The following is a 13,087-nucleotide window of genomic DNA, read 5'->3' as shown; positions in this document are numbered from 1 at the left end:
AAAAAAAAAAAAAAAAAAAGAAAGAAAGCTCGAAGCACTGAAAATCCTACCTCCTGAATGTGGGAAACAATTGCTGCCTGGGTCTCAATATCCAGCTGCTTTATTCTTTCAATAAATTCTTCTTTTCTTTCACACTGTTTAAAAAAAAATACACTTTGCTTGAAACATGTTATGCGCAAAAAACTACTGTAGTGATGATTCTTTTAATTAATTTATTTTTAAAGAATTCACTGGTACAGCTAAAGGAACAGTAATAACCAGACCAGAGGGGCACATGCAGTCACACTTACAGTGAATAACACCTTGTTGCACATATGCTCTTTGTAATCAGTGAAACTAATTGATGAGTAAATTTATATGCGAGATGCATAAGGGTTGCCAAATCATACCTTACGTTTTTAGAACTTTTTACAGATGGTATTAAACTTAAGGCCAAAAGAATTAATGCAGCCAAGGGCCAGAGCCACAGTTAGTGGAAATGAGCAGAGCTCAAATGGACTTAAAACTACACAAATGTAAAGCAGCTGAAGCTGTGGCCCTAAATTTGTGTTACATCATTTAAACTGTTTGTTTGCTCTTTGTATTTTACTCATTTGGGGCAATGAATACATCAGTTTCACTTTTGATTCTGCTCACATCGGCTCCACATTTTGTTCTCAGGAACTAAAGCAATGTGCGCTTTGCATGTACAATACAGCAAGAGAATATTTAATTAAAAATAAATACGACTAGACAGATTCCCAAATTTATTTCTACCAAATGAGTTTTTGGAAGTGTTTTGTAACATCCCACAGTCTAATTGCTTATTTTTCTGTTTTGATACAAATGTGGGACCCAAGGCTGGTAGGCAGAGTACCCAGGACTCTCTAGGTAATATGAAAAAGTTAAACATCTCCCACAGGGTATTTATCCACTTCACTGAGAGTTTACAGTGGCTCTCTGGGCCCAATTCTGAATATGACCATACACTTGAATAGGAGGAGGTTCAGAGCCATAAATGGGAACTGATGGTGTTCACTGCCTTGCCAAATCAGGCCCTTCATTCTTTGTGTTGCAATATAAACAGTAAGAAGTTCAGAGCAGCCCCAGGAAGACAGCATTACCCTGACATAATTGATTTGACGTAGCTGAGCAGGGTGAGTGTCCTAAAGCATGACAAAGACATTAGACAGACATGAAAACAAGGTCAATTATAAGGGAAAGCTGGCCAGCAATGTCTTCATTGTTTATTACAACAGCTTACTGAGGGATCGCCAATACAGAGGTTTGGTGTGTAGGACACTGTTTCCTTTATCTGGTTAACTGTCCTGTACTTCGGGGGAATTTCCCATAGGTACTGGCTGTCCATTTAGTTTAACAATACACACATACCATAAAAACCCTTACATGGTTATACAAAGTTCCTATTCATTTAAGACTCCATTTATACAACATTAAAAGGAGCAGTGCACTGGTGTTGGGATTCCTTAGAAGAGGGCAATGAGACGTTAGCTTATGGAGTCTCTTTGCACTAACATCCTCTATTCTATGCCAACATATTTCAAGAACTACAAAGAAAGGTAACAATCTTCAGATGAAGAAGACTATTCAAACTCACAACACTATTTCTCACTATGTCAATTATTTGGATTGCCTAATTGCAGCACCATGTATCCTAGCAGTGGTTTGAGCAGCAACAGGGATGGTGGTTTTGCTTATTATGCAATATGTCCTCCCTTTGCTCTCACTTTACTCCTTTTTTTGTATTTGTCTTTCTTCCACCAATTGTGCCTTTTCATAACTCCAGATTTCAAACACACAGGGGCTGGGAATTTGTTTGAATAGCACCTGACAGAACAAGACATTAATCCTTGACAGACAATTCTGAGTTCTGCAAGAATTACAATGCCCCAATAAGCAAGAAAGACTTAAATTACATTATTAAAATATTTTGCGATGCCCTAATGCTTGCTCACCTGTACAGCACAACCCAGTACCAGCAGCAACAATTTCTTAATTTCATCCATACTTTTACCTGAAGTGAAAGGAAAGAAGCAAATCAATCCAAATGTGCTACTACATGAGTTAAGAAAGGTTTTATTAAATGTTTCTCTCAGAGTACAGCAAAGGCCTTCTGAGCAGGAAACATCCTTTTAGTCGACCAAGTGTTTGGACAATCTGCAAGTGCATATAAAATTACTAATGGTTTCAATGCAACAAAATGACTGTTACAGATTAATTTATCAAACAAGACCCAAGATCCCCTAAATCCAGCAAAGCATTTGAGCCTGGGCTAAATTTGAGATTAAGCAGCAAGAGTTCTATCCTGCCCAAAGACAAACCAGGCCATTCTTATAGCATTGTGCAAAGATACTTTTTAAGGGACACTGTTTTTTAAAATAAATTCCAATTCATGAGAGGATCTGTTGCACAAAAGTCCCTGTCTGCATTTGCCAAGGGCTTTCCAGCTGATACAACAGTAAAAGTTCAGCTTCAAATTGACCATTTGCTTAGTATGCACCATGCTCTCTTATTTCTGATAAAGAAAGAAAAAACAACACAGGACCTGGGGAGAACGCTGTAGAAGGGGAACTCTTTTGGCACCCTAAATTGCACATTTTGCGAGCAGCCACACAGACGAATGGAACATTGCCACTTCACATACTTCCTTTCATTTTCTATCAAAGGCATGTTTTTTCTTTCCTCCTTCTGCATTAGAAATTGTTCACACTAAAGCAAATGCTCCACATGATGAAAAGTGGGGAAAGAAGTGCAGAAAGGAGAATATTCCTTTACCATATGCTCTTAGATCCATGGGAGGAAGGGGTATAAGCAGGCTGTTGCAGCAGGAATCCTTGCTGTGACCAACAACCCAGCAGACTTCAGTCTCAGCTTAAGGAAAAAAAAAAGTGCCACAGGGCAACTGCCATGGCTTTTATCCAACTTCAGATCTTACTGCAACACAATTAAAACGTGTATTGCCTCAGGAGGCAGAGAGCTCTGTATATTAAAGATAAAGAGAAGGAGAAACTGGGAGAAGTTGAGGCAGGTTCAAAATCGTACATGTGGGTAGTAAAAGGAACAGAGGTAAGTCAGCTTCAGAATGAGATATTAAGAAACAGTATGACATAGTACAGACTAGAGGCATGGAAATAGGCAACATATAGTTCTCTCTTGCTTATCCATCTGTAAATGTATGTACTTTTTGACACTCAATGTATAACAATGGGATAAACATTTTCACTTTCTGGCCCCCTCTCCTTGGGTGTTCAGTTGTTCATGTCTATAAACAGGCAGAGGAAGGAAACTTCCTCTGTCTACTGACTTTTTTTAAATGCACAAATGTTTTAGCACACCAAACAGATATACAAAGCTCTTCACACACCATGCCCTTGTAAGGCTGTGCTGTACAGTAAGTTATATGCATCTGCAGGATCTAACAGAAGGGAAGTGGAGGGAGATTGATTCATCAATTATGCTAACCTAGCATTTCAGATTAGCAAAGGCACTCTGACCTAAATTACCAGAGAGATTGAATCTCAACTTGATAAACCTACAACCTAAAGCAACCATTATTACTGTTAAAGCAGGTAAAAAGAGCTAGAGAATTAGTTCTCTTTTTTTTGTTGCTCCTTTCTCTTTCAACAGAAATATCCCAAACAATTCTTTTTTTGCTAGGTAAGTTTCTCTAGAACAAATGATTTATCTGGTTATTAAAAGAAACAACCATCTAAGAAATGATTTTTAAAACACTTTCACAAAAATTCCAAGCATTCTTTTTGAAGTTTAATGAGAATTTTAAGTGTCTGCATCTGATACGGCTTAATTTATCACTAGGGCGTCGTAAGCAGAGATAAGTTTTTTAAAGAAAACATACATTTTAAATCTGCCAGAAATTGTGTTGTTCTGCAAGTATAATTGTAGGTTATTTCTCTTCAAAGATTTAAAGCATATTTTTTCAAAGGGTAAACAAACCTTCCTATCCATCCATTCACTGGCAGTAGAGTTGGTTTGTGTTCTTTTATGAAACCATATTTTTGTATACAAATATAACCCTTGGTTTTCATAAGTAAGAGTTCAGCACTATTCTGAGACAAAAATCAACTTGAAATGCAGTCAACATTAAAATATGTTGAGTTTCATCATTTAATTTCATTGTTTCATCTTCAGAACACTCAGAACAAGGCCTTGGATCTCTCATGTTGCAGGGGAGCACCCTAAATACTGGCTGGGCTGTGTGAAACAGCACCATTTCGTTTTGACTTGCATTTCGCCATTTCAAAGGGACAGTGTTTCGTTTCACTGTTTCAAAGCACTGTTCCGTTTCATTTTGTCGAAACTGTTTTGCTGTTTCGACACTGTTTTGATGTTTTGCCCATTTTTAAGCAGTTTCAAAGCCTTTTGTTTTGATTTTGCTGTTTCAAGCTCAAAACAGCTTCAAAACAAAACATGCATTGAAATTTCATACAGCCCAACTACTACCCTATACAGCAGGGATTTTCAATCTTTTTTAGCTTAAGTACCCCCCCCGAAGGCCAGACGCTGAGCAGAGGGAGGGATGGGGGAAGCTCACCGGGGGAAGCTCACCGGGCTGGTGTGGAGGTGGTGGCTGCCATATGTGAGCTTGCCCGCCTCACAGAGGGGTGCTGCCACCCTTGCCCTGCCCCAGTCCTGCTCCAGGGAGGTGGTGGTGCTCTGTCCCCGCCCACCTGCACATACCCGCTAGGACTGATCCAAGTACCCCCAGAGACACACGTACCCCTGGCTGACAACTCCTGCTATAGAGGACCTGGACAATTTGAATCTATCCTGAAATGGAGTTAGAATGAAACCAAATGATGAACACCTCTGAAGAGGTTCAGAGGCCAAGCAGACGGATTTACGTGACCTATGAAGTGCTTCAAAATTGCCCAAAGCCTGTCAAAATTAACCCTGGAAGAAATGGCAAGTCTTTGGAAGTACTTCAAACTGAAGCACCTCCTATTACAGGAAATGAACAGTGTGCAGGAGGTGCTTCAAAACAAAACACCTCCCACACACTCTAGGGAGCCTGACACAGGGTTTGCTCAGCCCTCTAGCATCTCACAGTGCTCTTCTACTCTCCTGGCACACACCCCTAACAGGGATAGGGAGGAAGATCAGGGTGCACAGCCAGCAAGTGCTCTCCTGTGCATTTGAACATGCTGGAGTCGGGGCAGTTGTGGGATCACCCAGTTGTAGCAGATGAACATTTGGCTATCCTCAGCAATCTCCAAGGTGGAAAGCCAAACAAGGAGTTGTACTCTCTTATTCTGGGGCTGCAGCAAGTTGTGGCTGCTGGTGTCCTGGCACAATTGTGACGCTGGAATGGCAGCTATTTTTTTACCACACCCCCCTCCCCCCAATTGGTGCCTGAAGTGGCTGCCCCAGTTGCCCCACCTTAGTCACAGTACTAATAGTGATTCCTTGCATGCCTTTCTACCTCCAGAATCAGAAGACTTAGGGCTGAATGCAGAGGAGGGGACTCATTGGCTGTTTACTCTACTCTTCCATGGGGGGAGGGGGAAGCCCATGGAAGGGAGAAAAGAAACACAGGACCCTCTATCATGCCCCCTCTGGTTTTAGGTCACTCCGCTGCACCTTGTTGTGGCAATACTGAAGTGCTCTGGGGGGATGAGTGCAGCAGAGGTCAGGGGATGTATCTGTTCCCTACCTTGGGGGTCTTTAAGAGGAGGCTAGTCATGCACCTGGCTGGGGTAGTCTGAGCCCAGTGCTCTTTCCTGCCCAGGGCAGGGGGTTGGACTCGATGATCTGCTAAGGTCCCTTGCAACCCAAACATCTATGAATCTATAAAGCACTGCATTTTTGAAGTGTCATAGCATTTAATGTGCTTCAAAGAGCTATGCCTGTCCTTGGCCCAAGTCACCATGGCCAGGTCCAGATATGCATGGATGTTTGTTTCCCCAGGGACAACTAGCAGCAGCGCACCTTGTGCCGCCACTAGTTGTGCCTGGGAAATGCCTGTGCTACATGCACTCAGGCATGAGGCAGGTTACCCCAGGGGAGGGGAGAGTGGCCCTCGTTCCAGCAGCCTTACTGGAGGACCTGAGGGCCTCCCGGGGCTGCAGTAGCAGCAATTCTGCTGCACAGAGCCTGGCTGGTAGCTGGAGTGTGGCTCTGGCCAGCCAGGCTCCAGCTTTGAGCAGTGCATGCTGCCCCCGCATGTGCCACTCTGCTTTTTTTTCCTGCAGGTTTTTATGACCCCTGAATACAAAACCCCCCCCATGCTGCTTCCTTGCAGCATAGAGGACAACTGAATGTGCAGTATGTGGCATTTCTGCAGTGCCACATACTGCACAGCCATGCTCATCTGGACGCAACCCATGTGTGCATGTGTATGCCTGTCTGTCTCTCTCACCTAAGGAACATTTCAGAGAAAAATATCCCTAGCAGGAGAGTGAAAAACTTGCCCCCATTTTTCCAAGAGCCTGCTGGTTATGGCACTCCCCAGTCGTGTGGGAGTCTCAAGTTCAAATACCTACTCTCACCCCAAATGAGTGCTCTGACCACAAGCTGTAATTTCTATCAGTCTTTGTGACCAGAATCTCCAACCTGTGCATCTCACTGTGATACTAGCTGTAAATACTGACAGACAGTTCTGTCCCTAAAATGCAATTGTTTTTAGATATTAAGCAAATGGCCAATAAACCTAAAGGTATGATATTTAACCCATTTATTGTACAGCATCACTCAAAGGCTAAGTACATACAGTCAAAAAGCTCAAGGCTGAATCGATTCAGTCTTTACAGGTTAGTCTAAAATGCATAGATTGAACCAAGAGAGAACAGACATTCACTTTTGATTCCAGAAATTCAGCCACATGCCTGCAGTGGCCCAGGCCAGAAGCCAGGGGGTGCTAGAGCATACCTCCCTGATCAGCTGGAGAAGACAGCTTGGGCCAAGCCTAGCCTGCCCACCCTGGGGGTGGGGAGGGTGGGGGAGGAGGAGGTTGTGTAGAAGGTGCAAAGCATCCTGGGATGCCAAGGGACTGTGAGTTAACTTGAATCTCACGTCAATGAATAGCCAAGCTGGGCTGGATTTCAATTAGCAACCAAAGAGAAAGGTCCAGAATCCAATATGGCCAGTTCCCCCCACCCACGTTGACAATTCCAGAGCAGCTGCTCTAGGTGTCTGAGCCAGCAACAGCTGGTGACCCAGGGATCTGCAGAAAGGCCATCTGCTCCCTATGGTGGCAGAGGGCCTTTGGCCTTCAGGAAAATACCTTGTGCTTTGGGAGCTTCTCTCTAGGCTGTGGGCTCAGAAGACCTCTATACTCTGACAGAAAAGGGAGAAACAGATGGTGGAACTGTGGGGGAAAGCAGGGAAGGAGATTAGGAGATGCAACAAAAAGGAGGATAAAAGGTATAATGATAAAATGAAAGAAAGAAAAAATGAAAAATGGGAGAGGAGAGGAAGGAAGGACATGGGAAAAGAGAAAATACGAGTACACAAGAATCCAAGTTGGTACACTTCCTTCTCTAAGCTGGTACACACTACTTAGTCCTACTCCCACTTCTCCAGCAGAGTCCAGGGAGCTCGGATGTGTCTGGGCAAGGTGGGGGAGCTAATATCTATTAGCCTGTGGAAGACAGGCAAGGTGGTAAAGCACGCACGTGCTTATTTTCTCCAATCGAGCAACGTCATGGATCATACGAGCCCAAACACTGTATTTACACTTTAGAGAGAAAGCTTTTTTATTAACTTTAGTTAATATCTTACAACCCTTTGAATCTCTGAAGAGTTATGAAATAAAATAAGGAAGGAAATGAGGCATGAAATAACACACCAGTGGGAGACTAAATCTTTTATGATTATAATGAAAAACATTTTTTACAGGCATTCATTAGCAGGGACCTTTGGCTCCCTCCTGTTCAAGGACTTATCAGACCTTAATTTGAAAAATGTATTGAAATAGCAAAATGTTTCAAGAGGATAGGAAAGAGCTAGGGATGTAAGAAATTAACCAGTGTGTGGGCAAACGGGGATGGCAAGGGATTAGATGAAGCTAAAAACCCTAAAAGTCTCTTTCAACATTTTTTTCCATGTTCCAGAATGTTCATTTTCAAGTTTCTGACCGAAGACCCGTTTGCTGGGAAGTGCAAGCAGACATGGGCAGAGCCAGCTCTGGGTCACAGGGGTTCAGGATCACCACAGAATACAGACGTCCTGCATGTGTTGCTAACGGGAAATTACACTCTGACCCCAGTGCAATATACTGATCATCATGATGGGTCTCATTAGATTTGTGGCATTATAATGAATTGCTTATATTGTGCTATAGAAAAAAAGTATATTCTAAATGGGAAAAGATGGTAACAAGTGAATTTAAAGCTAGAAACTGTATATTGTAAAATGCATTAAAGGAAGAGTGCATCTTTTCTTTTCTAATGGCACTGTCCAACGTGTTCAATTCATCTAAAAATTCTCTCCCTTTAATTAAAGTCTTTTACAATTAAATTATATTTCATTCTTTTCACTTCCTTCCATTCCACCAAATTAAACCAAGTAATCTTCTCACAGGCTATTTTTGAAGCTTTTGCCCTCATCCTTAACTGACTGGAACCAAATGAAATTAGCTCAAGCTCAGAAAAAGAAAAAAAAAGCAAATACCACATTTGGAGGATCTAAGGAAGATTTGCATTTCCTAAATCTCATGGTTACATGCCAACATCACTTTCTGAAAGTGGGACTGCACTTGTGAGTATAATTCATAAATACAGGAACCCACAATGGTCTGAAATACCCACATGTACAGATACTGGTCATACAAGGGGTGCAAATATCCCCATTTTCTAGCAACTCTAAAGACCTTCATTTTTAAATTTACTACGTTTAATACCAATTTGGTCTACATTAAGGCAAATGAAAATTAAACCAGCAGTTTTCCCTCTGGCAGTTCAACCTCATCTCTGATACTTATCCCAACCCCAGGCCCCCCTCCACTTTCACCACTCCCACCCCCTCTCTCATGCTCCCATTACCAGCCTCAAATCAAACCCTTTCCTTCCTTCCCTTTCACTTCCCCTCTTGCTGCCTCTGGAATGCCTGCCCACTCCACCTCTTGAAAGGTCTCAGACAACAAAGAGAAAAGTAACAATATAGCATTTTAAAAGGCAGGAGGTCTTATTCTTATGGAGCATTAGTTGAATCAAAATAGCTGCTTTGTTAGTCTCTTCTTGTTCCAGAAAAAGTGGAGCTAACCCACTGTAAACTTCAGACCCAAATGAAACAAGTTTAAAGTAACAGTGGCTTCAGTTACACAGGTATAAGAATGGACACAAATAATTAGCTGTGGTGAGCAGGTATAATTGTTCATCCATACCCTTTAGTCATTCACAATCTTGTCAACTCTAGCTCCTTCAGCTGATGATGTCCCCATCTTACATTCTTTCCTCCCTGAATCAGGCTGTAATGAGGATGCTTCTCCTCCCCGTTCTCTTTTGAGCAGCACAGCATCCAACTCATCTCTCCTTCCCTTGCATCTTACTGTCACTCCCTGTCCATCTTCATCTAACTCCTGCCCATCAGCCCTCCTTTTGGGCTGCTTCCTCGCTGCTCGCATGCTGCCTTGATAAGCTTCCCTGGTTATGGCATTTCCTGGATTTCCTGGCTTCACACTTCCTCATCCTCATGTCCATTTTGCATTTGCAGCCCAGGTTCAGCTCTGCCAGTCATCACAAGGACTAACTGCTTTACTCAGGTTTCTCTTTTCCTCTAAAGCTGATCTTCCCCCAATATACCCTGTTGGTCTCTTCCAGCATTGCCAATCAGCTGTCCCATCAATCATGATGACTTCTTGCTGGTTCTCTCTTCCTTTTTTTCTTGTCAGTCACTGGTGACACTACTTACTGCACTCTCTCCTTGAAATCCTGTTCCTCCTATAACTCCTGGCTCATTTCCCATCTCTCTATTCACTCCTTTAGCCTGTCTTGAAAGCTCCACTTCCCCTACTCTACCTGTCTGGGGGGAAGGGTGGTTCCACAACCACCTGCCCTTGGTTCCCTCTTTTTTTCCTCCACCCTGTACTTTATCATCTCTCAGCAATCTTATCTGCAAACACAAATTCAACTGCTGTCTCTATGCTCCTCAGAAAAAAAGAGATGTCTATTTCTTACAACAACTAGGACAATGAAACCCTGGTCCATAACTGAGGTTCACAGGTACTCAAGTAATATAAACAAACTGCAACAAATTCACATTTTTTCCACACATCTCATCATTTCCCACCATCAAGCTCTTCCCCCTTTGTATTCTGCAATTTCTATTCCAGTGTGCACTCTTTGATAATAAGACTTGGACAGTGATTCCCCGTGCCTATGCGAAAACAAAATTGTATTTAAAATCCACCTTTAAATACTTTTTTTTTTTTTTTTTAAAGAGATGAAGCAAACAATTGGTTTCAAGAGAAAACACCTGAAAGATAATGAATATGGGCATTTATACACATACTTTTTCATCCCGCAACACAATGGCGATCTGCTGCACCATGCTATGACACATGCAGTTGTATAAGCGGCAAAATGTGCATCAGCACACAGAAAGTAGTGGTCGTGAGCTTTTGAACTAAAGCACCTTCTATGTATTTTAGTTAGAAAACACGCTGACACCATTTTCTCAGTGCTGATGCACATTTCACCACTTATACAACTGCAAGTGCTGCTTTTCAAAGTGCCTGGCACATGTAAAAATGCCCTGTGGTGCCAATACCAGTAAACTTTCTGCAAGAGACATTTTGGCTGCCTTTTAAATAAGACAGTGATTTGAGGGAAGGAAATAAGAGTTCTGTACCGCAATGCTCGTAGAGCACCAGTAGGATCCCTTACTGACCAAGCCCTATGGTGACATGTTTAAGTGTCAAAGGGTGTTCAAATACAGATAACCACCAAGACAACATTCAAGCATACAGCAGTCACTGGGAGGGAACTGGAGCGGGGACGCAGTGAGGGAGAAGGGAAATCAGTGGGAAGTGGTAGATTGCTGTCACTTGCTGCTCAGTCACAGCTGGGAAAGCAGGGCCTTGCTGTCTTTTCTTCTCTCTGTGCCTGGACATGTCCATTGCCTGAGGCACTGGAGGGAGGTAGGGTCCAGGGTCTGCTGCTTCCTCTTTCTCCCTAGCTAGGAGGAGAGCAGCAGCCCTGTAGATGCCTGTTCTCCTCAGGCAGCCTGCAAAGGAGAGTAGTGGACAATGGCATAATGGAGGCAAAGGGTGATGGGGACAGCCGCCCCAGCTGTGGGTGTGTTGGGGGGAAAAAAGGAAGTTGTCACTGTCCCTGGCAGCTGCTCCAGGTACCTGGATGCATTGTTATGTCCGTTTGTGGGCATACTGTGCACAAATAGCCATCTTGCCCTTAGCTAGGTAAGAATAAGCCTTATTTACAAAGCTACCAACAGCATGAATTTTAGTGGTTCATGAACTGGAGGCTAGTTGTTTTTCTGTTAGCAATAAATTAACCTCTCTCTCACAGTCCCAAACAACTGCTAAGCGCAGCAAAAAAAAATCCCAGGCTAACGTTTCTGCATTTGTTTATTTGGCTGAGAAGTTTGTTACCACCACGTCACGCCCAGTAGTTGCAGATTATAAAATTTTCCTTCTGTGGTAAAAGTGACTTACCATCCTGGGCTTTGGCACAAGGCTGAGGGAGGGAGGAATGTGCATTCGGCATAAAGTAAAAACCTCAACAACAACTGCCCCTTCATTTCAGAGATGAGAAGGCCAAAATAGATCAGCTTCATTTTCTTGGCTGCGCTCCAGCAATGATGCGAGGAAAGTCAGATAATAGCTTAGGGGTTCCCAATCCATGTTTGATGGAGCTCACCCTTTGGGCAAGGTGGGCCCTGCCCCAGTGGCCCAAAGATTATCCATCTGTTCTCCCCACCCCGTCCATTCTCTCTCTTTTCTGCTCAATCTCTTACTTTTTGGGAAGATATGTGTCTGTGCCTCCCTCCCAATACCCAAAGGACAAGAAATGCTCCCATATCAAACTACATTTTGGGCTGCATGGATTGCAAAAGGATAGCTTTCAAGGAAGCCCTTTGTTGCTGTATTCTGATGGAGATGAGACAGAGCCAAGATTGCCAAGCAGAAGTATGGTTTTACAGGCAGGGGCTCTTGAACAGCACTTTAGCATCAGATCCAGGTCTCTGGTCTGCCACAGTCTTCCTGCATGATCTTGAGATGCCTCTTAGACCCAGATCCTTCCTAACTTACTAGGGTTGTTCTGCTGATAAACACACTGAACAGATTATGAGGTACAAAGATACTGTAGAAATTGGGACTATAAGTGAAAAACAGAGTAAGGTTTTCCTCTCTCTCTCCACATCCCTCAAATTAGTCCCACTTTGGGAAACCGCATTTGCTGTATCGAAATTTATGGAAAAGAAGCAACATAAAAAGCTTGCAAAGGATTTTTTCCAACTACTCAGTTGGTCTAATAAAAGATATCACATCTACCCAAAGAACCTGGCCTACCTATGTCCTTATACCAAGACAGCCACAACCAAAAAACCCAGCACATAATTCTCTTTACATTTGGAAGGGGTTTAAAAAAACCCCACAAAACCAAAACTACTTACCAGAAAGAGGGTCTTTGCCAATCATTAAAACATTTGGTAAATTCATTACGATCAGCTGCTGGAGAACCTCCTAAATGAAATAAATTGCAAACAAAATTCAGTTTAAAGAAGCCATGTAAAAATAGTTCACAAAGAACATACAGCTCCATTGATTATAAAAGCTTCAGCATGCTGGCGTTCAAGGTCACAAGGTGAAGCCCCACATGAGAAATAAATCACTAGCTGAAGACAACTACAGATCCTGCAACTGAGGTATGCAAATAGTCTCCTGTGCCTCTTCTAATGACACCTAATGGAAGACTTAAAGGGTCCCATGGTATTAACTGAAGTAAATGCAAAGTGATGCTGGGTATATTTATCAGTCATACCTTTCCCCCAGACAAGCTTGTATATCTGCCTCACAATACACAGACATTGCTGTGTTTCCAGACTTACAAGGGCAGCTGGAACAAAAAAATAATTCTGATTCAAATTAATTATATTTTTATTAGAGCTC

The 13,087-nt window shown here is 42.7% G+C and overlaps 1 protein-coding gene across 1 annotated transcript in view; it reads right to left on the bottom strand.

The window, feature by feature from the left end:
* CCDC88C (coiled-coil domain containing 88C) overlaps positions 1-13,087 on the bottom strand; it is a 214,516-nt gene that overhangs the window by 88,409 nt on the left and 113,020 nt on the right. Inside the window, exons 4-6 of the mRNA XM_019519909.1 lie at positions 12,592-12,661; positions 1,956-2,014; positions 51-134 (exon numbers count right to left, since the gene is read on the bottom strand). Of these exons, the coding sequence (XP_019375454.1) occupies positions 51-134; positions 1,956-2,014; positions 12,592-12,661 (213 nt within the window). The remainder of the gene's footprint in view (positions 1-50; positions 135-1,955; positions 2,015-12,591; positions 12,662-13,087) is intronic.

Source organism: Gavialis gangeticus, unplaced genomic scaffold (genome assembly GCF_001723915.1).
Source record: "Gavialis gangeticus isolate Ggan-Ray unplaced genomic scaffold, GavGan_comp1, whole genome shotgun sequence".
NCBI classification, from domain to species: Eukaryota; Metazoa; Chordata; order Crocodylia; family Gavialidae; genus Gavialis; species Gavialis gangeticus.
This window is presented reverse-complemented; position numbering and strand designations above follow the sequence as displayed.